This window comes from Antechinus flavipes, chromosome 6, assembly GCF_016432865.1.
Source record: "Antechinus flavipes isolate AdamAnt ecotype Samford, QLD, Australia chromosome 6, AdamAnt_v2, whole genome shotgun sequence".
Taxonomy (NCBI): Eukaryota; Metazoa; Chordata; class Mammalia; order Dasyuromorphia; family Dasyuridae; genus Antechinus; species Antechinus flavipes.
The window spans coordinates 15,206,830-15,234,507 of record NC_067403.1 but is presented as its reverse complement, the minus strand read 5'-3'; the positions used below and the strand labels follow the sequence as shown (position 1 = coordinate 15,234,507).

The window sequence follows — 27,678 nt, the reverse complement described above, 5'->3', positions numbered from 1 at the left end:
ACACAATGGAGAAGAAGATACAGAAGGGATACAAAAGTTGGAGGGAATTAAAGATAGAGGAATAAACTGTGAGTGAGCATTGAAGAAAAGAGGAATATCATAGATTTGATGAATCAAGAAAATCTAGTTCTAGGACTCAGTTTACTCCCTTCTCATGCATCAGATAGTGTCTAAATGAAAATATAAAACCTGTGGTGTCAGGGGGTGGGGAGTTACTTCAAGGATAAGTCCTTTTTCAGTAACTACGTCTCTCAGTCTCTCTTTGTCTCTGTCTCTTTTTTTCTCCCTCGCTCCTTAAATTTGTTAATTTGTGCTGGTGCATTTACAGAGCACCTGACTATAATCATCTATATTCTAGTTATAATATACAGAACTCCATACCCCCCCTTAGCATCTGCATACATATGATTTCCATGCTAAAAGGAGATGTCAAGCTTAAAAGGTGCTCAATTAAATTTTGTTGAATTCAAACAAGTCATTCCCCCTCCCCTAACATCCTTGAGTTCCTTGTCACAGTTCTCTCGTGTTCGTTTTCATTTTACACTCCTCAAGGTTTTACTACTCAGAGAATGCACTCCTCTGAGTGGTTATCCTAGCCAACCCCATTCCCTTACAACAAACTGTAAGAGACTTTCCAGTTTCTTTTGTTGTCCATATATATATATGGACAATATGTCCATATATATATATGGACAATATGTCCATATATATATATGTATATCTTGCTGAAATTTCAGCATGTCCTAAGACTATTACAAGGATAAATTCTCTTTAGAGAAGAGAATCTCCTAGTATATTTCTCTAGGAAATTCTGCCCCAAATCACCAGCATGCGTTCAGGACTTGGCAGACACTATTCAGGATCCCTGCAGTGGAAGTGAGGGTAGAGAGGAAGAAATAGGAACAAAAGGTGTCAGTCCTAATATAGTAAGTCCTGTCATTCTCCTCAAATGTTGCCTCAGGTGCGCCAAGGTTTCTACCCAAGAACTTAGAGCTAAAAGAGAGCAAATTCTCGCATTTTCAGGGGGCAAGATATGGGATTGAACTGAAGGAAATATTTGTGCAGGCAATGATGGGGTGGGGTGGGGAAGGGCAATGCCTTCCTAAGTAAAGGGGCTGAGTCTGAGTGAAGAGCTGAGCTGTCATAATCAGAAGGGATAGGCTGGGCCAGTACCAGAGGTCTTTTGATTAGAAGTTGAGAGAAGGAATATTTGTTGGTGGATTTCTTGTCTACAGTAGTATCCACTCTAAAATATTAAGCTTTTGCCTGGAAAGTCAGTGCCAGTTGAGCAGGCAAAAGCCGGGGAAAGCCAGGGACTTGGCAGTTGTCTGGCTTAATCTATCTCCCTCTTATATAGTGGATAACAGGATTGCTTACCAGCATCCTGTGCATATATTGTGTTTCCTCTTGATTCAGCCTCATAGAGTCCCGGGGCATTGCCAAAACTGTAGTGTAGAATAGAAATTCAGGTAAGAAGAAGGGGGTAGTCAGAGACTTAAAAATGAAACTGAATTCTGAACCTGTAACTGGGACAGGATCATTGATACTGCTACAGGGCATCAGAAAGAACCCTCATAAGCAATTCCTGTGTGGAGAAGCTGACATCTCTCTGAACCCCATCTAAGCAACCAACATTGCCATTCAGGCCAAGATGATTTATTCTGTAAAGATTTCATCAGGAACCGAAAAAGTCTATTCCCGTTGCCAAAATAAGTGAGCGTGATACAGTTGTCAGAAATATTTACACTGGAAATGTAAAAAAAAAATTTTTTTTAATAAAATGTAAATGTCTGAAAACACTTGTGATTTGAAGATGGTGACAATAACTGGTCTGGGGGAGTACAGGGGAAATAATTTTGGATTTGGAATCAGAAGGCTCCAGTTCAAATCTTGATTTTCAGTCCATTTCTGTCAGTATGATTCCAAGCACGTCAATTACTTTCTTCATATCTATGTGAAAAAAAAATTGAAATCAATTATTTCTAAAGTTCCTTCTGATACAAAAGTACTGTATTTTTATATTATATTAATATATAATATTAATTAATATTATTAATAATAATATTACTATTGATATTCTCTGTACTTCTCACCACTAATCTGTGCTTTGGAAAGAAGTTGTTCCCATTTTAAACAGGGCAAAAGAAGGAGGAAGGTATTATATTTGAAATCAGAATTGTGTTCAGATTCTGGCTTCCTTTTTTACTCTATGGCTCTGAACAAATTCCCTTACTTCTGTGTGGGCCTGCATTTTTTTTATCCATAAAATGAAAAGGCTAGATTTGATGTTAGATATCCCTTCCAGCTCCAGATCTTTCGTCCTAGAGATCTGAAAACCCCAGTAAGATGCCACCTTTGCTGTCCCTAGAATGAGCTTGTAAGGGTCAGGTGGTATGACTTCTTCCAGAGGCAGTTCTTAGTATCTTAGTATAGACAATCCTGCAGCTTTCTTAATTAATTTAAATATATGATCGTTTCTTTGGCTCATCCCAGTGAGCACACCTGTCTGAGGCTGCTGGGGCTGCCCATACTCTCCCCCACTTCTGAATGGATGTTTACCTGAGGGTAAATTTCAGCATAGATCTGCCTTCCTGCACGTTTTCATTTTTTTTTTCAAGGAAAGAAATTCAGTGGAGAATTTAAACACCTGTTGTTTAGAGAGAGCTTCCTTTAAGATGACAGAGGTGAGCAGGGAAAATAGTTGTTTTGATTACAGAAATCATTCAGGAGCACACTGGTGAAATGAAGAAATCTGCCATGCTTCCAGAAAGATTCTCCTGCAGAGTGTGTTAACTCTTGATGATGCAGGGATTGCTGTCCATGATTTGGAGGCTTCTGGTCCTGTCTCTGTAATGCTCTTTGCATTTCAGCCACTTTTCTGATCACTCAGGATTTAGCAGCATAGAGTGGTAGAAAGAGCATAGACCCCAGGATCAGGGAGACCTGAATTCAAATGTGACTTCTGACACGTACCGGCTGTGGGATGTTCCAGAGTTGCTACTGGCTTGCATTGACAGAGAGAGCTTCTCCCCAGGGAGCTCCCTACACCCAATCCTGGACCCAAATAAAAGCCCTTTGTAATTTTGAAGAATCAGATTCAAGAATGGATTTGAAGCAAGTTGGGCAAATGACTTATTTTTTTCTGCCTGATTTCCTCATCTATTAAAGGGACATCATAATGCTTTCAGTATCTGTCTTGTAGGTTTCTTAGGGGAGGAATGAAATCCTATTTTTTCCCCTGAGGCAGTTGAGGTTAAGTATTTTGATCAGGGTCCCACAACTAGGAAGTGTTAAGTGTCTGGAGTCATATTTAAACTCAGGTCTTCCTGACTTCAGGGCTGATGCTCTATCCACTGCCCTACCTAGCTGCCCCTGAATGAAATCCTTAGTAAACTTTAAAAGGCTATCAAAATGTAAAGTCTTATTATTTTTAAGATACAGATTAAGGGGACAAACAGGAATAATAGTGTTTATTCATTTGGGGATCCAGCCTATGACACTTAAAACTTTGACTGTAGAAGGGGAATCCTTATTCCTTAAAAATCCCGATAGGAGAATGAAAAATTTTGCTTCTTAAATATTCAAGATAAAATACTTGGGGGGAATTCTGGGTTCTTTTCAGGATTAAGGTTCAACTCCTAGAATAGACAATGTCCAATTCTTCCTTTATCATTGCACGTGGGTGTTGGTATGTTTTTATTCTGTAGTGGTCATGAATTTTGAAGAAATCAAAGAAAGATTTGTGCACCCAACGTCTCGTGGCTGGTCCGTGGCCCATTTTAAAGCCCATAAAATCTGGCATGTCTATTGAATTGTGAATTCTGAGGTTTTAAGCATAGCACCCATGGATGGGCATCTCTTAAAGATTAAGAACCAGGTTTACCCCCAAGTCTATAGATTTTGTAGTTGCTAGAGCCAGGACTTGCTTTATGAGGAGAAAAAAATGGAACTGAGCAGTTATTGTTCCTGAGCTCTGCCCCAATTTTGGCTGATGCTTCCATTTTAACCCATCATAAAGAGAGAGTCCCATGCTTGTGGCCCATGTCAGCTGTCACTCTGCCCTCTCAGCACAGGCTGCCTCCGTGACTGCGCCCACTCATGACACCTTAGCTTCTTTTGGGAGAGTCAGATTGGTCTTAGCCATCTATGTTTAGTAAATCATTTTGGCAGGAGCATCTACACCAATTCTGAGTGGTAGGGCCTTTTTCTTAGTGAGAGAGAAAGTGTCAAAAACCCTAATGTACTGTAGCAGGGGGAACCTCTCAGGGAACATTTTTTTTTTTTTTTTGGATACTCCAGTGCAGTATATTTCAGAGTGAAGTGGGCTGGCCCATATTGCTTTGTATCATTTCGATTTCTTCTTCACAACAATAGCAAAGGGTGTGTGGTGAGGGAGGTAGAGTGGGGAACTGAGGGAAAAAGAAATGATGGGAAGTAAAACTATGGGCAGCATTAGCCCCAGGAGGTCACAATTTGTCACATCTCTCTGATATTTCCATTTTTCCTGAAAACCATAATTAACTGAAATCTTTGCTCTTTGTGAGTGGAAATGGTTTCTTTCTATTTATTTGTATGTCCAGTGCCAGGCACATAGTAGGTGCTTCATAAATACTTCTTGATTGGTTGATCATCTAGAGGAGCTTTTTGCTACTAAGATTATCACATTTTCTCTACTGTTAGTTCAGAGATACTCACTTAAAGACTGCGAAATTGTTCTTGTCATGTCTGATTTTTTTGTGACCCGATTTGAGGTTTTCTTTATGAAGGTACTGGAATAGTTTTTCTTCTCCAGCTCGTTATATAGATGAGGAAACTGAGACCTGTCTAGGGTCACCCGTAAGTGTTTGAGGTCATTCAGGAAGATGAGTATTCCTGACTCCAGACCCAGAACTCTATCTACTTCACCACCTAGCTGCCCCTTTAAAGGGACTACCATAATATAATTTATCCTGCAAAAAATTCAGTAACTTAAGTTCCCAGAAACATTCAGTCTGCCATTTGAACTGCGCCATTGAGTAAATTTCAAAATAATTTTTGCTGGGCCAAATTGTGAGGAGACTATCAAAGTGAAAACTTTCTTTCTGGGAATTTCATAGTTTTAATGAAAAGATTAATTTAAAAATCTCAGTTTGGCATTTACAGATCTTTGCCTGCTTTCTCAGTCTTTATGTTCCTTTCTTTCATGTACTCCCTGTACGACTCAGACTGGCTGATGGCTTTTCCCCTAGCACAACAGAGGCTATAACATCTGGAAAACTGGTGGGCTGGCAAGAGATCCTCTACTTTAATTCCCTCATTTTTCTGAGAAGAAAATTGAATCACTTATTTATGGTCACAAAAATGACCTAATTGACAAAGGCAGGATTTAAACCCAGTTCTCTAATCTTGAGCTAATGATCTTTCCCATCCACCTTGCTTCTGCCTCCCACACTCTGTCTTGGTGCAAGTGGTCTCTTGGTTCCTTGTGTTGTACAATGGACCCCTCAGAGCCTGGGGGTAATGATATGCAATTTCTTCTTACAAAAATATCTTCAGTTATTCCCTGTTAAAAACACTCCAATAAGTGGAAAATGCAGAGCAAAAGCCATCAGTTAGAAAATAAATAAAAGCAGATAGTACAGAAGTACATCGCCTCCTTTTCCAAAGGTCTCAAGCTGGATCTTAGATCAGAGTGATGGCCACGGGGCTGCTCCATTGCTTTTTGGTCCACAAACAAGCTTGGTTGGTATTGTGGGAAGGAAGGTTAAAGGTTAACTCAAAGCCCTCCACTTCTGCTATTGTCCTGGTCCCTATCAGGTAACTCTCCTTTCTGGCATAGATCACATTTTCACTTTTATAACTGAATCCCTACTAACTTCCAAATCATAGCAAAGTTGCCACATCCTGCCCAAGACCTTTCCCAGTACTTTTGCACACAGTTGCTTTGTCTCTCTCCAAATTACAATGTATCCTTTTCTATATCTTTTGGTCTCATTTTCTATATCCTTTGTGCTTTCTGATATTTGCATATTTTACTGCTAAAAATTATGGTAAACTTCTTGAGGATTCCTCTATTTTTGTTTTTGTAGCTCCAGCAGAGTGCTCTCCACATATTGGGCAAATCTATAAATGTGAATTAGACTAAATTAAATTAGAATTAGGGAGCACAGAAACAAAGGAAATTAGGACAATAAAAGACAAAAACAACATTGTAGCTAGTTGATTCAATTCGAGGAACCTAAGTTTTATGAACTGAGTTTTGCTATGAAAGTATCCCTGAACAGCCACACAGGGGTTCCCACCCAAAGAATAGTACTATGGTCTTCTTATGGATAAGAACTGGTTGGGATATTCATTCATTCATTCGTTTATGTCTTTATTTTGATAATTGACATAAGGGGAGAACTGAACAGCTGGCTTCAAGATCTCTAAGCAAGTACAAAATACTTTGTACTTAGAGTACTTTTGCTTAGAGTAGTTTCACTTGGCTCCAGCATCTGACAGTTGGGATCCATTGAAATTAAATGAAACTTTTTCATTTGGGGTAGAAGCTCCATTAAAAAAAATCTTGATCTTTAAGAAAGTCTGTTCCACTTGGTAGCTAGTATTATTTTTAGAAGAATCTGGGCTAAGTCTACCTATAAGAAGTCAGGGATCTGTTTTTCTTTCTTTTAGTGGTCTGGACTTGATTTTCCTCTCACCTGGATGAAAAGGCATCCTGTTCTCTTACCTTACTCCCCCTTATCCTTCTTTTACAACCTTGTAGGCTATTAGCCTTCTAGCTAAGCCCCTCAAATTGTCAATATATATATATAGCCCTCCCAAACTATTTCTAATTTGCTAGACTTTGGAGGCTAACTAGTCAATTGGGATGTAAATAAACTCTTTTGTGACTTTAAGAGGATCTCTTTGAATCCTTTCAAACTATGAACCATGATTCTTACACATTTCAGCATGTCTTTTAATCATGTAATATTTATTTAATAAGGCAAAAACCTGAATAATCATAACACTTAATAGAAAGCAAGAACAGAAATAATCAAAACATGAAGTACTCCAAAAAATGAGATCTCACCTTTACCTTGGGCACACACTTACAGAAACCCAGCCCAGAGGCACATGAATAAGGAAACCTTTTGTACTTTTAGAAACACTGTCTTTAGCATACTTGGTCTCTTTAAAGAATAATCTCTAAGATGCATCATCTGCTGGGCAAAGCTTCTTCTCTGCTACTCTTTTAGCACACAGCCACTCTTGCTTGGGTGCTCAGAAATGGTTGTGCTCTTTTAATGTCACTTTCCTTAAACTAGAGATTTGCCAGTCTCTTGAGATCTATTCTGAGACTCTGAGGCATTTTTCTCTGTCAAAATGCAGATAACAATAGAGCAAGGTAGTCTTTCCCCCTTCAAATAGCAGGGAAATCTCTTTTTTGTCTGATTAGCTCTCAACAAAGCTATGCCTCTTTTCATAGCAACGTTTGCAAAATCTCATTTCCCTCTTTATTTTCCCCCTCCTAAACTAGAGAATAAAGGGTAACACAAACATGGAGCAGTTTTCCCCTTCTCAAATTGTAGATGTTATTAAAGAACAATAATACCTTTCTGCAGCCAATCAGCTCTCAGCAAAGCAATGCTTCTTTTTTCTCAGCTCAGTCTCCATCAAAAAAGCTGCAGATCCTCTCTATCATCTTTAGTCAGCTCCTGTCAACTCCAATATTCTGTGTTCTGAATTCTCATCGCCTCTTGCTTTTTGTTGCTAACTCCTGTATTCAACTTTCTCTACTGCTTCTATTTTCATATGGTTATTGCCGATAGCTAGGGCTGTGCTGTTAAATATTTAACAACTAGCTCTTCAGGGAAAAAAAAAAGATGATATATTTTAAAGTTCAATTTCCATTATTAACATTTTATGCATCACTCTCTTAAGCCTAGATAATCAACAAAACTATGACTCAAATCCTGATTCAAACCTGAAAATTTAATAATTGACTCTTGTGAACCTATATGAGCTAACTCCCCCACATCCTTGTTCCATCTCTTATCTTGCAGAATCCGATTTGTCAGGACTTCATAACCAGAGCTTTCACTAATTTATGATGTGAAACTTAAAAATTCCCCCTTTCTGGCAGGTGTGATCCCAACAGTGCCCATATAATCTTCCCATAGCCTTTAAACTGTTCTTTGATTTACAATTTCTCAGTTATAACCTTCAAACTCAGATAACAGTAATATGTAAATGAGCTGGTTGCCACCATGCCCTGCAGCCATCTCTAACACAATCATTGCTCTACCTTCCAACAATTCCTCTTGATGCATTTATCTGAAGGGCAGTTTTCTCTTGTGTCCTCCTCACAGTTGGAGTGTCTGTCCTCATCTTTTAATCCAAGAGGTCATGTTCTTTCTCAAACTGATTTTATCAGGGTCCCTTACATAAATGTTATTTTCCTGACCTTTCAGCCATCAGATGTTCACATTTGAAAGGGGCAATCCCTTATAAGTGTGGCTTTGTCTTGTTATAACTGTATATCATCGTCACCTATCTGGTTAGTGCATGTTATGAGTGCTAGGTCATATGAGCATCATTTTAAAAATTGCACTTGTGATTTTATTGATATAGGGAGGTCACAGTGAAGAACTTCCTTTGCCAGAAAGAAAAAAAAAAGAACAAGGGGGCTGTTGAGCTGCAACTTATCCCTTAGATTAGGATTCCTTCAGGCTGTATGTTGTCTCAGAAAACTATGTATTTGACTAATGTAGAAATGTATTTAATATGATTATTCATGTATAATCTATATCAGATTGCTTGAGGTCTTGAGGTGGGAGAGGAGAGGAAAGGAGAAAAAAAAATGGAACTCAAAATCTTTCCAAAGTAAATATTGAAAATTATCTTTATGTGTAATTGGAAAAAAATAAAATATTATTAAGTGGGGAAAAATAAATTAAATTTTAAGAAGCTAATATTATCTATATTCTAGTGCAAAAAAAGAACTTCCTCTGTTAATGCAGATGGGCAGTTTCTTTACAACTTATATTCTTAGAGAGCTGCCTCTCTAAGAGGCAATTGGGTTGCAGTATATAATAATTAACATGTACCTATGGGAGTTGGTGACATGGAAACATATTTGTATAACGTAAACTCCTCTGAGTTGTTATGAAGGAGAGGACAAAAGTAGGAACATAGCTAACTCCCTGTTTTCCTTCCTTTCCTCCTCCTCTCTCTCCTCCCTCTTTTCCTCCCTCCATTCCTTCTTCTTTTCCTCTTTCCCTTCCTCCCTTTCTTTCCTCCTTCCTCCCTCCCTTCCTCTTTTGCTCTCTCGCACTCCCTTTTTCTTCCTTCCTTTTTTCCCTCTCTCTTACTCCTTTTTTTATTCCTTCCCTTCTGATACTCCTTTCCCTCTCTCCCTCCCTGCTTCATTTTTCCCTTCCTCCTTTCTTCTCCCTCCTTTCCTCCTTATATTTTTTATATCGCAGTCATTTTCCAATTAAATCCCCAACAAAACACTTTCTTATGCTAAAGAAAACCAGTTAAAGAAAACAAATGGACAGTGAGTGTAACTGCTAGCATATGCAGCAATCTGTAGCTGTAGTTTCTAATCTCTGTATCAAGAAGAGGGAAGAGGGTTTCCTCATCGTTTTTCTAGAGCCAAGTTTAGATGGTTAATCATGATGTTTTTTTCATGTTGTTTTCATTTATATAATCGTAGTCACCATCCATATTGTTCTCCTGTTTCTGCTTCCTTTGCTCTGTCATTTTTTAGTCTTTTTTGTTTTTCTGCATTCTTCAAGGTCATTTCTTGCAGGCCTTATTACAACAATAAGGTCTTTCTTATTACAATAACACTCCTTTACATTCACATAACACAATTTAGTCAGCCATTTTCCAACTGATAGGCACTCACTTTGTTTCCACAGCTTGGCTTTGTGAGTGGGGCTGACTCTGCATTCAGGATGCTTTGAGTTCTGTTCTACTTCTGGCACTTCAGCACAGAAGGGACTTAAAAGCTATTTATCCCAGCCCTCCCATTTTATGGATGAGGAAACTGAGATCTGGAGTATATGACCCTGAGCCAAATCATTTAAACTCTCAGCCTTAAAATGGGCATAATAATAGCACCTACCTCCCAGAGTTATTGTGAGGATCAAATGAAACAATATATGTGTTTTGCAAACCTTAAAACACTATATAAATTCTAGCTATTATTCTTAGGGATAAATACTGGACCTGGGATTTCATGGGGAATTCTCAGTTGATGCAGGTTGATGCTTTCTTTGCCACTCACGATGAGAGTTGCCTTAGAACGCTGAAAGGGTAAGGGATTTTCCCAGAATCCCACAGCTAGCATGTGTCAGAAGTGAGACCTGAATGCAGGTCTTCCCAATTCTGAGGCTGGCTCTATCCACAACATCATGGTATTGCCATCGTTGGTGGAGAAGTGGGGATTTTTTTTTTTTTCGGTGACTGCCCTTCTTGGGTGGTGGATCAGGGGAGGGGATGGGGTAGATGTCAATGCCCAGCAACAAGATATCTAGGTCAAAGGGTGGGAAGGACTTAGCAGCTTGTACTGTGTTCTTCCAACTGAGAATCTTAGTGCCCCTCTTGGCCACATGGGAGAATTAATCCCATCTGCGTCACAACCTAAGTCACTGGGAGAGAGAATGGTGGGAAGCAGAAGCACTGCAGGCGATCCGTGATTCTTTTTAGCTTTTCAACAAATGATAGGGGCTTCCCCCAAACCATCTCAACTGAATGAAAAGGAAGAAGTTCTCTCTTGCCTTTGACAATCCTCCCATCTTAATAAGAAGGAGCAAAAGAAGGAGAAAGAATATATATTTTTTAAGTTGAGGGCCTGAGAAGATGATGAGAGATGAGAGAACAGGTAACAGGAGTGAAGGAGCTGAAATATATATTTAGCCAAACCTTAGTTATTCAAAACTGAAGTTAACCAAGACTGTCAGTGAATTTCACATATCCCCCAGCTACTGTAGTTCACATTATAAACTCTTCCAATTACCTGAAATCTCACTTAACTTAAATTTCAGCATATCCCCTAGGGCATTCAGATAATCAAAGTTTGAGTGTCTAAAGTAATACTGGGAAGGAGGGGAGGAACATTAAGGCTGAGAAGGAGATGGATCAGGGAAAAAGTGTCTCAGAGAAAGGTATTAGAATCATTAAGTTACAAACTCAAAATTGCTGAAGTGTTATCTAAAAATTACAGAAGTGAAAACAGATTTAGAAAAGGGCACTGCAAAACATGTGGTAGACTGAATAATAGAAGAATGAATCCGGGGTGAAGTGGAGATCGGGGGGGCCCTTATTCCGGGAAGGACTGTCACAGATTGAATTCACCAAGTTCACTTTTCTTAGTTATGAAAAATTGTGGGCTGTAGTCAAATGAATCCCATCAATTTCCTGGTTTCAGTATGAGTGATAGAGTTTAGAGCTGGGGGGGCTTAGACATCATTTAATTGAACCCTGGTTTTACAAACAAGATCGCTGAACTAGAAAGCTCAGGAGAGGGGGCCAGCCGGGGGAAGAGGAGAGTTTGGCTTTATGGATTGTCTTAGGCTTTGGGTCATGGAGTCTTCACTTCCCAGTCCTGCTTCAGACACTCAAACTGAATGATTCTAGGGAAGTCAGTCTGTGAGCTTTGGTTTTTTTCATCTATAAAAAGAAGATAATAAATGCAGCTCTTGCCTCACTGAGATGTTCTAAAGATCATAGATTTAGAGCTGGATGGGACTTAGAGAAATAAATTAATCCAATCCTCCCATTTTATAGATGAGGAAACTGAGGTCCAGGGAAGCAAAGTGACATCATGTGGATGGTAAGTCACAGATTTTGGATTTAAACTCAAGTCCTCTTATTCTAGAGCAACTGCTCCTTCATGGCACTATGCTGCCTTTCCATGATGAGTCATTCATTAAGAGCCTACTATGTCCCAGGAAGGTAGATGGGGAAAAGGCTACAGTTCCAGGCTAGGAGTCATGAAGACCAAGTTCAAATCTGAACTCAGATACTTAGTAAATGTGTGACCCTGGGCAAGTCACTTAACCCTGATTATCTCAGTTCCTCATCTGTAAAATGAGATGAGCAAGAAAATAGAAAATCACTTCAGTATCTTTGCCAAGGAAACTCCAAAAAAGGGCCCCAAGAGCTGGCCATGACTGATCGATAACAATGTTCCAATGACAACCTTTTCAGTAGAACTTAACATCAGCAAATTCAGAAATTTCCACAAAGAGAGACAGAAAAGAGAACTTTCAGTTGTGTGAAACTTATTTTTAAAGTATTTATTTATTTAACATCAGAGCCCCAACACTGCTCTGTTTGTGGCCCTTTCTGAACTTTTTGTGTGTATGCTCTATTCTGATATGTTTAAAATGTTTCAGTTACACCAATTCTCCTCCTCCTCCTCTTCTTCCTCCACTCTTCCTCCTCCTTCTCTTCTTTCTCTTCCTCATTCTCCTGACTCTTTTTTCTCCTCCTCTTCCTCCTCTTACTTCTCCTCTTCTTCCTTCTTTTCCTCCACTTTTCCCTGCCCCTTCTCCTCTTCCTCTTCTTTCTCCTCCCTCTTCTCTTTCTCCTCCTTCCCCTCTTCCTCCTTCTTTTCCTTCCTTTGACTCACTAGATGGGATGCTTTGACATTTACAAAGCATTTCTCTGACAATAACCCTATGAAGTACTGTATCTGAAGCAATTTGCACTTGCGCTGTTAAGACAAGTTTCATTCATTCACTCACTCATTCATTCTTTCAATAAACAGCCATTTTTAAAGTGTATACTACATGGAGAACGGAGAGGCAGTTTTGGAATCATAAAGACGGGTTCAATTACTACTTTGGTTTATACTGTCAGTGTGATCTTGGGTCCTCACAAGTCACTTAAACTCTCAGTACCTCAGCCAACTCTCTAGATTGTTAAGTCATAGATTAGTTGCTCATCTTTTTCTCTAGTTTCTCATTCATTTATCTAGATGAATTCTGGATAAAGTGCATCTCTAGAAATACTTTGCTGCCAGTTTCCTACCCCAAGGAAACTGCAGTCTTAAACACGAAAAGAATATTAAAAACTCTATTAGTTTTTGAAGGACACATAAAAGATAATTTGAACTTGCTTCTTGTTCTCAGGAGTTGACAATCTATCAGCCTCTCTATTATTCTGATATGTAGTCTTCTGGATATATGTGTCAGCTATAAACTTGTGTCCCTCTCTTGGATTATCAAGGCTACGGTTGATGTCTTAATGAGATCTAAACAGCCATATTATGAAAAGTAGCAGGGGATCAAGAGTGAGTATTTATCCCTTTGGAGTGTGGTCCCATTCGCCTGACTTCAAGGCCCTGTTGATCCCAGCTGAGCAGTTTATCTAGTTATGGAGTAGTCCACACAGTGATGTTGTAAACCAGATAACTCATTTAACGATCGTGATCTTCCTTGAGGCAATTAATGTTCGCTTTATTGTTGATAACAGCTACTGGGGAGATAAAAGCTGGCCGATGATGAAAGCTAAGAGTTTGAGTTTTGAAAATTATGAGTATATTTGTGATGCATCTGTAGGTTCAAATTAGCATTGAGGGAAAATGATTTATATGATGTGCTTTAAAAAATAAAACTGAAATGCAGTCCCAAAGAAATCCATTTTTGAGAGGATAATAAAAGTTTTTCATGACATCTAATATAAATGCCAAAAACTGGACATATTTTACCGAGTTCATTTCATTCACGTCTCACTGATTATCCAGGGGTACTCTCGGTGGATAGTTTTGCTTCCTTCCTTTCCACAGGCATATCCCTAACCAGGGATGCTCCCGCTATCTGTTCAATGGTGGGGAAGTGACCCTGGGTTCTAGAAGCTCTGGGAAAGCAAAAAAATACAACAGCTTTTGCTTCCCACACAATTGGAAAAGCCCGAGTAGAGGTATGGCAGCAGATGCTATGTGCTTTGTCCCAGAACCAGCTTAGAGAAATTTGGAGGGCCACGTCTGTGAACCGGCTGCAAGTGATGAAACTTTAGCTGCAGTGACTCCAATGGACCACCTTCTACATTCTGGAGGGATTAGAATTTGTTTGGGGGAGGGAGTTCCTACAAAGAGGAAAGCAGATCCTAAAAGTTTGCTTAAGCAGAGAGCTGCTACCAGGGATTTCTCCAGCCTGAGCTTCTTAATCATGTCTGTCACGGACCCTCTGCAGTCTGTGGGTTCCTTTTCACAATCATGTTTTTGAATGTAGAAGAGAAATCCATAGGATGACAATGGATGCCAATTGTATCGAGGCATAATTATCCCAATATTTTTGTGATTTGTTAATATCACAAATTGATTATCAGTAATAGCATAATAATATTTTAATGATAGAGTACATAGCAAACCAGTGCAACCAAGCTATTCGCAAGATGTCTATTATCTCTCGCTTTGTGCCAGACACTGTGCTGGGCAGTTGGGGCTACAAAGAAAAGTGAAGGATAATCCCTAAATAAAGGCAAGTTGAAGGTCCAGTTTCCTACTTCTCTCAGTATGAAGGCCGTCACTTTACCTTGAATGAGACTATCAAGTAATGGGATAGTCTTTGAGCAGGCAACGTGCAGGTGAAGATGAGCGTTCAATTGATGTTCCACTGTGATATGAAATGAAAATACCGGGGATTTCTGTAGCTGCCACAGTCACACCTCCCGCTAATGCTGTTGTGGTTTGTCGCCTACGTTCACAGTGGAAGAAAACTAGATTTCACTGGGAGGCTAAGGAAAATAAAGATGCAATTTCTCTTTCTGGTCCAAGTCGGTGAGCCTTCTACCCAAGGGTGGCTGGACTCCAAGCTAAGGATCTCTGTCCTGGCCCCTGTCATGGAGTGTATTTATTTCGGTTCGCAATGGGTAGGTTTTTAGCAAAATAATTAGTAGTAGCTCAGGGATTCATCCCAATAATAATAATAATTATGGGAAAGGTTTAAACACTTATTAATTGCCTATCATGTACCAGGTGCTTTACAAATATTATCCCATTTATTTCTCCCAACAGCCCTGTGAGGTAAGTATACTTATTCTCCTCATTTTAACAGAGGCAGATGGAGATTACGAGACCTACTTAAAGTAACACAGCTAATGTCTGAGGCAGTATTTGAACTCGGGTCCTCTTGCCTCCAGGGCTGAGCTCATGAGCCCCCCAGCTGTCCCAATATTAAAGATGAATAGTGTTTAAAAACAGCATAATCTGATACAGTGGGATCTAATTCCAGCAGAACTGGGTCCCTGGAGTTGCAGATGATAGAAAAAAACACAAATGAACATTATCCCGATTGTTTTGTATTTTCATTTTGTTGAATATTTTCCAGGGATGGGCTCCTTTTGGGACAATTCCCAGCATAATCTGAGGGGTGGTGGGACCCCATGCTTTGTGCACCATTTTGTGCTACCTGAGACAGCTCAGGCAGTCCCACCCCTTCCCTAGTCCCATGCACCCGTGTCCTGGGTCATCCCCACGTGTCCCACCTTATAAACCCTCTACCTCCTCAAGTGGGACGTCCTAGGCAGTGATTGGCCCCATGATGGGCTTGGGAGTGCCTCTGACCACAGGTGGTGAATCACCTGTCTCCACCACCCAGTCACCAGGGAAAGCAGCTTTCTCCTGAGATTATATTGGGCAAAGGTTGGCGCTTTCTGGTCCAGCCTGTTTCTGTATGTCTGGGGGTCACGTGACCTGCCTGCCTTGTACTCTGATGCTGTGACCAAGTACAGAGCCGCAGGTGAGGCTGGTTGCCTTGACAGCAGCAACTTTAGCCAAGGAGAGCTGAACCAGGAGGCAAGAGCAAGCCCCCACCTACCTGGGCCAGGAGGGAGAGCAAGCCCCCCACCACCACCTACCTGGGCCAGGAGGGAGAGCAAGCCCCCACCCACCTGGATGTGAAACCCAAACCTGCTGTACTCTGGACTTGGCTACTACAAGGCCACTTGCTAAGTAATAATAATAGGTAACGATTACCTAGTGTTTTGAGTTACCTAAACTGAGATTTAGAGAAGTTAGAAATTAGGTTGAGAAGAAAACTTGCTCAGGATTATAATGCTAGAAGTAGGTATAGAACTAGTAGTATTAGTAGTACTAGTAGAATATCCTAATAGTAGTACTACTAGTAGAATATCCTAGTAGTAGTACTAATAGAATATCCTAGAAGTAGAACTAGTAGAATATCCTAGAAGTAGAACTAGTAGAATATCCTAGTAGTAGTACTAGTAGAATATCCTAGTAATAGAACTAGTAGAATATCCTAGTAGTAGTACTAGTAGAATATCCTAGTAATAGAACTAGTAGAATATCCTAGTAGTAGTACTAGTAGAATATCCTAGTAGTAGAACTAGTAGAATATCCTAGTAGTAGTAGAACTAGTAGAATATCCTAGTAGTAGTACTAGTAGAATATCCTAGTAGTAGTACTAGTAGAATATCCTAGCAGTAGTACTAGTAGAACATAGTAATGAAGCTAGTATAATGTTAATGATGGCTAAATTTACAAAGATTTTACTCTGTGCCCAATACTTTGCTAAACAATTCCCACTTTTATCTCATTTGATTTTTATAACACCCCTAGGAGACAGGTATTATTATTATCCCAATTTTACAGTTGAGGAAACTGAGTCAATACCTTACCCAAGGGTCATAAAACTGGTAAGTGTCTGAGGCAGGATTTAAATTGTGCTCTTTCTGGCTCCATGGCCAGAGTTTTATCCACTGATACCATTTAGCTGCCAAAGCATCGTGCTCCTAAGTCAGTGGGGATGCGAAGAAAGGCAAAAAAATCCTTCAATCTCTGCCTTCAAGGAGCTCCCGTTGTAATGGCGAGACCAAAAGCCAAATAGTGGATGTGCCAATTATATAGTTGTACATGGAAGGTCATCTCAAAAGGAAGGCACTCGCTAAGTGGGAGGAATATTGATTTGGAAGAGAGACGAATAAGGAGGGTAATTATGGGATCATCGGAGATTTAGAGTGGGAGAAGCCATCTAGTCTTAACTTTTCACATTAAAGATGGGAAACTGATGTTCGGAAAGGTTAACTTGTCCCTTGTCCCACAGATTGGTAAATGGCTGAACTACGTTTTCAACTCTGATATTCTGATTCCAGATTGAGCATTCTGTCCACTGGATGGATGATGTATTTGGAAAGCAGGATTGTGCTAAAAAAAAATCCATTTTTTTCCCCAAAATACTTCACTCCTGTAGTGATTGAGAGGTTGGACAGTAGGAATAGAAGCAATCTCAGGACTCAAAAGAGCTGGGGTTGAAATTCCTGCCCTGACTCTTACTGAGACTCAATGACCATGTCAGTCGGTCTTTCTGATCTGTTTTCACCTCTGTAAAATGGGATTGATCACCATTTGCATCATTTCCAGACTTTCTGTGGGGAAAATTCTTTGTAAAGCTTGTGGTGCTCTAGAATTGTGAATTCTTCTCTGATGGAGTGGCCAAAGGTTTCCAAAGAAGTAAATGGCTGACCTGATATTAAACTTTCTGTGGAGTCCAGGTTGGATGTTCCATGGTTAGGTTTGAGGGATTTTCCAAAGCTCAGACGAAGCTGTCGTTTGAGTTCAGCATTAAGGCCTGGGTTTCTCGGAGTTGCTAAACTCCATCTCTGTGGCGATTCTGCTTCCCTTTACATCCTATTGTTGGCAGGAAGGGAATTATGTACTATGATCGACAGGAAAGGAAATGTGACATTTTAATTGAAACGAAGTCTATTGGCGTTTCAGACAAAGGGATATCTCTCCTCTGGTTGCCACACCCCTGGTTTCTTACTCGTTATTTTTAATAGGTTTTGAAATGTACATGATCCCTTGGCAAAATTAATGCCAAAAAATGGATGTAACCATAGTCTGTTATTTTTAAAACACCTTTCTATGGAGCAAAACCCTGCCAACCCATAACTGGAGACCTGGAGAGTTTTTTTTTCCCCCAACATAACTTTCTTCCCACATTGTCTTTGTTGGTCTACCAACCGGTTTGAGGAAATCACTTTCCCTCCCCTGGATCTCATTCTTCATGTAAAAAATGAGTGGGTAGCTACCAGATGAGTGCTCAAGGCCTTGCCAGCTCTAAGGATCCGAGAGTACTCTGACAGTTCTTGCCTTGGTCTCTTCTGGTTGCTCCTGGCTTTGGGGGACAGTCTGCAGTTGGATGCCCCAGCAATCAGTCTGTCCAGGACAGACCCTTTCAAAGAAATGCTCATGTTTCATCTTTCCAGAGAGCTGCTGAAGGTCCTTTAAAGCTTCCCTTGTTCTTCACTTTAATTTGTTTCTATTGAGAACATTAGCTCTTTATACAAAGGTGATTTTTTTTGTGTTCTTGTACTCAATGCAAAGGCCCCTGATTTTGTGTTTGGGTATCACCTCCCCCACTATAGATCACATGCTTTCTCTCTGCTTTTGCAGAGTTACTGTGGCCCAAAATTCTTTGGACAACCTGGTAATGAAGTTCCCCATAATTAGCTATGTAGCTGATTATAATGATAATAATTATATATAATATATACCATACAATTATATTAACAATATAAAAATATATTATTTTGTATAATATGTAACATTTATTATTATATGCAATATATCATTGTATAATATGTATTATATTATGTTATTAATATTAATATCAAAATAATAATCAATGGATATATAATTGCAATAATAATTATCATGAATGAATATAGAAAATATAAATATAATTATAATAATTGATCCTCAGTTAACCAATACTCCAGTCAACTAACAAGTATTTATTAAATACCTACTCTATGTGAGCAAATTATTGCTAAGCAAGATTTTTGTTGGTGCTTCCAACTTTATTTCTTTTTTTTTTAGTGGGAAAGGAAATGGGATGTGCTTGGGTGATGAGGATACCTGAGCATCTGGCCCTTGCATTCAATAAAGGTGGGAGTGGGGAGCAGAATTCTACAATAATACACAAAACCTTTTCAGATGTTAAGGGTCTGTCAGAACCTGTGTTCCTTTAAGAATCCACACGCTTTTCCACTTGATGACGAGAGACATTAATAGAACTACGATGGCTTAATTTATTAACTTATTAAAATAATTCACATTTCTAAGCTCCCAAGGTCACACAGGTTGGATTTGAATTCGTCTCTCACTCTAATAGATTCTAATAGCTTTTTGCTATTAAGTCATGCTGCTTCTATTCCCCAAGGCAAATGAACCTCAGAGATAGCCTTGTATTGACCGTGATGTTTACCTAGTGCCCCGGCCGGGCAATGGTGGCTCTTTTAATAAGAGGAGAAAGTAGGAAATATTGTTCCTTGCGATTCCCCCCTCCCCAGCGGTTGCTGCAGAAAGGCATTCTTGTTAGCCTCTCCCTTGGCGTCACAGTAGGCTTCCAGCTGCCCTTAATGACAGGACAGTTTGATCCGAGTTTCTCAGTTCCTCATAAATCATGATCAATCAATCAGCAAGTATTTATTAAAAGCCTCCACTGTGTCCAGCCTTGTAAATAAGGGATGCTCCAGCCTTTATTCTTTCCTGACAGGACAGTGGCAGGCATCTAAACATAGCCTCCGCTATTTAACTGCCTCAGTCCCCTCCTTCAGGCTTCATTGCTTCTCTGGAGAGTTTTGTGACTTTAGCTGAAGAATGAATAAACTCTAAGGGACCATGGTTCTGATTCTGTTGTCTCCTTTATTTAAAAAATCATAATAAATACTAAAAGAAACAGAGGCAATAGAACAGATCTACAGATTGTCTGCACATAATGTATATGTGTGTATGTGTGTGTGTGTGTGTGTGTATATATATATATATATATATATATGTATGTAATTTTTCCTTCCTGCTTTTAGAACATAAACTTTGCATTTTGAACACTTTCCCTGTGCTATTTACCTGATGGGGTTTTTCTCCTGAGCACAAAAACAGGACCATTTTGTCTGCAAAAAGGCAACACCAAAGACTCCGAATCCAGGACATTTGAAGGCAGGATTCCAACCTCATTACTGCCAGGATAAATTTCTTCAAGGTGGAAGTGTCCTCTTAGAGTTTAAATCCAGCTCTCAATTGTTTCTTCTGCCCCTTTGTTTTTCCAGCAAAGCAATTACTTTTTTTTTTTTATTTCAGAAAAAGAAGCTTGTGCTAATGTACAAAACTCCCCCTTTTTTCCTTTCATTTATTTGAAATTGAACTTAACAAAGTCAATTCCAAGCAAGTGCTCTCTCTGAGTAATGCTTTTTGTCCATAAAAAACAGCATTGACTCAGGACGTTCAGGAAGTGCTGATGTGCTCCCTGGCTTTGTATGAGAGGCCGTAATGACAAAGTATTCATGTCAAAGTGTATAATGAAACTATAAATTGTTTTCATGAATGCTCGGAATTTGGTCTTTTACAGGGCAAATCCAAAAGGTATTTAGTGCCACATTTCATATACGTGAATAACATCCAACTCTGCAATCTATTCAATAAACTGAAAGGATGAGCTGGGCTCCCCCTTCCAGGTGCCCACGTTGATAACTGTCAGGTGAAGTGGGGGAGGAGAGGGGCTGGGACGGGGAGGGGAGGGATCCGGCCAGGAAAGGGCATGGGGCAACGAGGTCTCTGCCCACCTTCGAGAAATGAGACATCCACTCAAGGGTACAGGAGTATTGGTGGGGAATTGAGAGGATAGTTGAAAGAACTGATTTATGAAAATGAAATTATACGTGTTATGGGTGTGTGCCGACATGAATTATGGAAGAAGTTGCAAATGTTGTTGCGGGGTGGTTAAAAGCAGAGGAGAAAAGCGATGTCTAGAATACTGTGCTCTTCTCCTTGGCCTAATTGAAAGTACTTCTCCTGGGGAGTATGCTATGGGATAACTGGTTTAGTATCTTAATAGTGAGGGTTTGTTGTGTTTTGTTTTTTTTTTTTTTTTTTTGGCAATCTAGGCTTAAATAACTGGCCCATAGTATGCTCCGGTATATCTATCTGGTTTAGTATCTTACTCTCTTGGTCAAGTATTTATTTAGTATCCTGGTCAAGTATGAAGATACAAAATATGATGTTTTGTTTTGTTTTGTTTTTTGACAGTCAGGGTTAAATGGCCCATAGTATGCTCTGATATATTTGATTTAGTATTTTAATCATGAGATTTGGCTTGATTTTGGTTTGTTTTTTGGCAATCAGGGTTAAAGGACTGACTGGCCCATAGTATGCTCTGGTATATCTGGTTTAGTATCTTACTATCTTGATCAAGTATTTATTTAGTATCCTTATCATGGATGAAGATATTAGTGATGTTTTGTTTTGTTTTGTTTTTTGGCAGTCGGGGTTAAATGGTCCATAGTATGCTACGATATAACTGATTTAGTATTTTAATAGTGAGGTTTGGTTTGATTTTGGTTTGTTTTTTGGCAATCAGGGTTAAAGGACTGACTGGCCCATAGTATGCTCCAGTATATCTGGTTTAGTATCTTACTCTCTTGGTCAAGTATTTATTTAGTATCCTGGTCAAGTATGAAGATACTAAATCGTGATGTTTTGTTTTGTTTTGTTTTGTTTTGTTGGCAAATGACTGGCCCATTTTACGCAATGGTATATCTGGTTTAGTATCTTAATAGTGAGTTTTGGTTTTCTGGCAATCAGGGTTAAATGACTGGCCCAGAGTCACACAGCTAGTAAGTATCTGAGGCCATATTTGAATTCAGGTTTCCCTGATTCTAGGACTGGTGCCATCTCCACTGATTCCCTTAGCAGCCCCATGAGCCCCAGTAGTCCAAAAGAGATTATTATGAAGATAAAGTGGCATTGGAGTTTAATTTAAAAGAGTTGGGTCCAGGTCCCATTTTAGCCATTGACTACATGAATAAGCCATTAAATCGGACACCTCAGTTGCTTCTATAAAATGGGAATCATACTTTCCATTCACTTGGATCTGATGACAGTCAAATGAGATGATGCAATAACAGGAAGATCCCTAAACCTGCAGTTAGGATACCTACATTTGAAGACCAGATTGATTCTGTTATTTTATGTTATTAACTCCTTTCCTCTGTTAATTGTTTTCTATTTATCCCTTAAAGAGCCTGCTTTGTGTTTATTTGTTTGCATGTTGTCTCCCCTGCCATTAGATTAAAAGATCCTTGATGGTCTATCCCCTCCTTAAATTCCCTCAGGAATTAGCACAGTGCCTGGAGTACAATAGGTACTTAAGTATTGAGGCAGGTAGGTGGTGAAGAGGCTAGAGCACCAGGCCTGGAGTCAGGAAAACTTGAGTTCACATCTGGACGCAGACATTTACTAGCTATGTGGCTCTGGATAAGTAACTTATCCAGTTTCCTCATCTGAAAAATGAGCTGGAGAAAGGAAATGGCCAACCCCTCCAGTAGCTTTGCTAAGGAAACCTCAAAATAGGGTTATGAGGAGTCGGATACACTGAAACAGCACAACAAAAGCAAAAATATTCACTGAATTGTTTGTCATTAGGCAAGTAATATATCAGTTTGAGGCTCCCTATTTATTAAGGGACTTGGACTGTATAATCTTTAAAGCTATCTGCTACCCATATGGCCTCAAATTGCAATGAAATCGTTAAACCCTAAATAAATCTTCTTCATTTGTGATCTCCTTCAGTTTTGTTCCTTGCTGTCCTCCTCCAACAGGACTTAACCCATAGTAACACTTAACATTAAGCACTTTTCCAGTCCGTTCCATTTCTTTACTCATTAGTTGTATGATCCTGGTCAAGTCACTTAAACTTTTTCAGCTTCAGCTTTCTCATCTGTAAAATGGGAACAGTGAGAGTTCACTCCAAAGTGAGTGAATATTTGTAAATATAATATTTGTAAAGCACTAAACACAATGCCTGGCACCTATTAAGTACTATGTAAATATTATTATTATTATTATAGTTAAATATCACTAGTACAGAAACTTTAAGCTACTCCACTTTCTGATCTAGCCCAACTGGGCCCTTGTTGGAAAGCTTGGTGGGCCTGTGCTCCTTAAGGCATCAGAGTTAGTGTAGACCCTCATTTAGTTTTAGCCCACTGTAGCTCAACTCCGGAGCTCCAATGATCCATAGCCTCCCCTTGGCTGGTAGCAGGAGTGTATCATCCCACCCAGTGTAGTTAACTAAGGAGGAAGAGATTCATCACCAGATTGGCAACGTGGTGATAAATCTTTTGGTCACAGTAAGTCACAGAGATCATGGATGAAGCTGTGGAGAAGGTACGGCCAGTGTGAGCAGAGAGAGAGTCACTTTGATGAACTTACAGACCCTTGAAGTGTTCAAATAGAGAACCCCAGATTTGAAAGGGACCCCAGAGGTGCTGTAGCCCAACCCGGTCAGAATAGAAGCCTCCTTTGCAGCATCCCAGCCCCAGGGACCATCCAGTTCCATTTATAGACCCCTCAGTTAAGGAGAGTCCTTTGTTGTTTGGCCAGGAAATGGCACAATAGTACCACCACCTCCCCAGTTTTGGGAAACATGAATCTATCAAAATTTATAAATGAATTTTTTTTTTGGCTGCCAAAATGTTGATCCCCAAATGAAGAGCTGAAACCAGCAATTTTTGCATCTTAGGTGAACAGCATGGAAATTGTGCTTTCAGATCAATTAGAGAGAGCACAAGATTCTGGAGAGACTCTACAGTATTGCCAGGCCATTGTTAGGGCATCCAGAAAAGGTAGTTCTGGGCTGAGGAAGAGCTTATTTTGAAGCGTAGTCCCCAGGGAATAAGCAATAATTGCTATTATTGCTAAATAGGTGCTAAGAAACTAGGTGTTTCTAACTTGTCTCTAACTCTCCAAAGAACTAAAAGTGTGATTAGGGACTTGTAAATGTTTTCCTCTCTGGCCACCTCCCCAGTTACACCACCTTAGTTATGCCTTTGCTACAATGCAGAAAGGTTCTTGCTAAAGATCTCTGATGAATCACGTGCTTTGTTTGCTTTTACAGTACCTGGTGTGTAAAAGGAAACTAGAAAGCAAAAAGGAGGCTCTTCTGATCCTTTCCAAGGAGTTGGACACGTGTCAGCAGGAGAGAGATCAGTACAAACTCATGGCCAATCAACTTCGGGAGCGGCACCAGTCCCTAAAAAAGAAATACCGAGAGCTGATTGTACGTAGTTACTTTGCCGATTGCCTGGTCCCTTGGGCGAGGGTCCCTTGGGAGAGCGTCCCTTGGGAGGGAAGGGGTCCCAGGACTTTGGGACAGGGAGCTTGCCAGAGGAGCCTTTGCATTTGCCATTTGCTTTTTCTTTAACATGTTTCTAATGGTGTCAATAGGAATCGCCCAGATTCGCTGCAGAGGGAGGCAGCTTGTTGGGCGAGGTTTTTTCTGCCCCTTTTAATGGTGGAGGCCAGGTCAGGGGCCCAGTGAGATAAAGGAGTCCTTTCTTGGGAACCAATAAATGGGATGGCACTGACTTCTCCATCCGCCTCAGTTCTTAAAACAAACAAAATAAAACAGCCCTCCCTCCCCTTCGGATCTCTGGTGAGCTTCTCCTTTGATTTTGTTCATTTAAAATCAGGGCTTAACCTGCCCGAGAAAGCTTGTTGCAGTTAGGAGCACATCTGGAATGAGCAGCGCTAGATTCAAATTCCATCTCTGCTCCTTATTATCTGAACACCGCTCCCATTACTATTTTCTCATTACCTCCCGGGACCCCAGTCACCTCATCTGTAGTATGAGGAGGAGGTTTGTGAAATCATTTTAAATTCTAAATTCAGATGACCCTGTGAATGGAACTATTGGTTCAGTTCAGAGTATATTTTGACTCTCTTATTTAGTTCTTAGTCATTAGTTTTTGAAGCTCTCTAGTTTTGTTCCAATTGGAGCCGGTTCCCTGGAGTTCTGGGGATTTTAAAAACACCTTCATTTCAATTCCCATAGTTCAGTTGGGGAAAATATTTTCAATTGGGTTGGGTTTGAAGTTCAGGCTTTATTCTGGTCTTTTGTTCCCAGCTTGGCTGACATATACGTTAGTTTTCAAATGCATTTATTTGATTTATTCAATTTTTTTTCCTAGATGATTTTATTTAAAATTTTTTTCCTTAGGCAGTTTGTTTTTTTTGTTTTTGTTTTTTATTTACATTGTTTTTTCCCCCTTACCTTGTTTTATTTATTTTTAAAAATAATTTTTCTTAGGTTACTTTATTGTTTCATTTTTTATTTAAATTGTTTACCCTTAGGTGGTTTCTTTTTTTCTTTTCTTAGGTGATTTTAATTTTTTTTTAATTGTTCTTAGGTGGTTTCAATTTTTAATTTTTTATTTAAATTGTTTTTCCCTTAGGTGGTTTATTTATTTATTTCCCTTTGGGTACTTTTAATTTTTTTTTTAAACTTTTTCTTAGGTGATTTATTTTTTATTTACATTGTTTTTTTCCCTAGGTGGTTTTTTAAATATAATTTTCTTAGATGGCTTTATTTTTTATTTTTTATTTAAATTGTTTTCCCCCTTAGGTAGTTTTATTTATTTTATTTCTTTTTTTCCTTAGATGATTTTATTTTATTTTTAAAATTTTTCTTAGGTGGTTTTAATTTTTAATTTTTTATTTAAATCATTTTCCCCGTAGGTGGTTTTATTTATTTTATTTTATTTTTCCTTAGATTGTTTTATTTTCTTATTTTTTGTTTAAAATTTTGTTCCTTAAGGTGGTTTTTTTAATTAAAATTTTTTTCTTAGTTTTTTAAGACATTTAAAAAAGTAAAATGTACTTTGTTTCTTTGTAGGATGGAGACCCATCAATTCCACCAGAAAGAAGGAAACAGGTAGGATTTCTTTCTGTTTCTTTGGCTAGTCTCATCTCAGTGTATCAGTTTCAAAGAACACTAATTCTTTTTTTTTAATTAAGTTTTATTGCTGTCTTTTGTTTTTATGTTGGTCATTTACACATATATCACACTTTTCTACCTTCCTCTCAGCTCTTTCAAAGGTTGAGTCTTCCCTGGTAGCAAAGAAAATAGTCAAGCCCTAACAATCAATAAATACAGTGATGAAATCTGACAATGTTTCAGTGACTTCCTGCCAATCTGCCTATGACGATGTTTAACTGGGCTTAGGGGACCAGGGCTTTTCTCCAGGATGCTGAATTTAGAAGGATGTAGAAATTATAGAGTTTAGTATAGGGATAATTTACTAGGTAAAATCAGAAGCTCTTGGGTATTTGGCTAAGCTGAGATCTCCTAGGCTGGCCTCTCTAGCAGATTTCACACTTGGTTGCCAGGGTTGCTATCTACTCTCCACTGGTCCTGATCTGTATCTTGCCACTGGACCCACATGGCTCTGGAGGAGAAAGAGAGGCTGGTGACTTTGCCCCTCCCTCCCTCACTCAAAGAGATCTCATTTGTTTATCATGGTATCACCCCACTGATGTCATGGTCCTCCCAGCTGAGGGAGTGCTCCAAGTCTCCAGAGCCACGTGTGGTTTCTGGAGTCTGCCGAAGGTGCAACAATTCCTGCTTCTGGCTCTGAAACTCTGATCTGATCTCCAGGACTAACATTGGTTGATATTATTTTTCTTTGAATAGAAAACTGGGAACTTTTGTTTATTCTTTTCTGTAGAGTTTTCATTTTGCCAAAGCTTTGGTGGGGGATAGAATAAAGCGGAGGAGTCTGTCAAGTATGGGAGGATTGGGATGGAAAGTCTTTGAGGTGGGAAAACTGCTGCCATTGGAGTCCCTGTACAGGTGTGTATGGGGTCACGGTTGAGGAGATGCTGAAGATGGCTGTTAGTGTTGCTGTTACCTCTGCCTCAGTTTCTCTCTGTGAGGGGAGTGATACAAACTTTCTAGAAGTGATCCTAATAGCTACCTTGAAGATCTGTCTGGGTGAGGCTTTCAAGGCTACTAGTAAAAACACAATGTGCAATTTAGAGACCACTTCTTTAGAGTCACTTTTGTGCCTCTGCTCATGAACATACTCAGGTTTATGAAAGATCTCAGCCTGGAGGGAACCTTAGAAATGATCTAATTCGGGCTGCTCATATACAGATGAGGAAATAGGCCCCAAGAAGTTAAATGACCACAGGCAGAAAGGGTACAATCAGAATTCTGGTCAATTCCCTTTCCTACAAATTCAGTCATCTTCCCTTCATCCAAGTTGGTTGCAGAACAGTGTCATGTTTCCAGTGGCTTGTTTCTAGGAACCGTTTTAAACCACTTCCTTGAGGTAGACTTAAATGGGTATGGATTTTCACTTTCTCACTTGTTTCTGTTGAGTTGAATCATGCTGCATTTTTAGTCCAGTATTCCAGTTGAGAGAGGAAAACTCTGTCCCTGGGATGGGATAGGATGGAGGCTGGGTGAGGGTGTTGCTAAATAAATGGCTTTTTCTGGCGTTTTTCATAGCTTTGGTGACTAGTTTGTCATGATCTAATTCTAAAATTCTTTCCATCTAGCCTAGAATTGTAAAATTGTCTGTGCATACATTAATTAGGGCACAGTAGGTAGAGTGCCAAGTCCTGAGTCAGGAAGATTCATCTTCATGAGTTCAATCTAACCTCAGGGACTTATTAACTATATGACCCTGGGCAAGTCACTCTACCCTGAGTTGCCCCAGTTCCCTCATCTATAAAATGAACTGGAGAAGAAAATGGCAAACCATTCCACTGTCTTTGCCAGGAAAACCCCAGATAAGGTCACAAACACATGACTGAAAAACTCCCCAACAAAAGTATATTAATTAATCTTTTCTTAATTGCTGTCATCATCACTTTGTACAAAATAAAAGATGTGC

The 27,678-nt window shown here is 39.4% G+C and overlaps 1 protein-coding gene across 4 annotated transcripts in view; it reads left to right on the top strand.

The window, feature by feature from the left end:
* The window catches only part of CCDC149 (coiled-coil domain containing 149), a 132,132-nt gene that overhangs the window by 24,489 nt on the left and 79,965 nt on the right, over window positions 1–27,678 (top strand). For all 4 annotated transcript variants that reach the window (XM_051963898.1, XM_051963899.1, XM_051963897.1 and 1 more), the window contains exons 2-3: window positions 23,898–24,059; window positions 25,674–25,712. In XM_051963898.1, coding sequence (XP_051819858.1) covers window positions 24,000–24,059; window positions 25,674–25,712 — 99 coding nt within the window. In that variant the 5' untranslated portion in view covers window positions 23,898–23,999. The remainder of the gene's footprint in view (window positions 1–23,897; window positions 24,060–25,673; window positions 25,713–27,678) is intronic.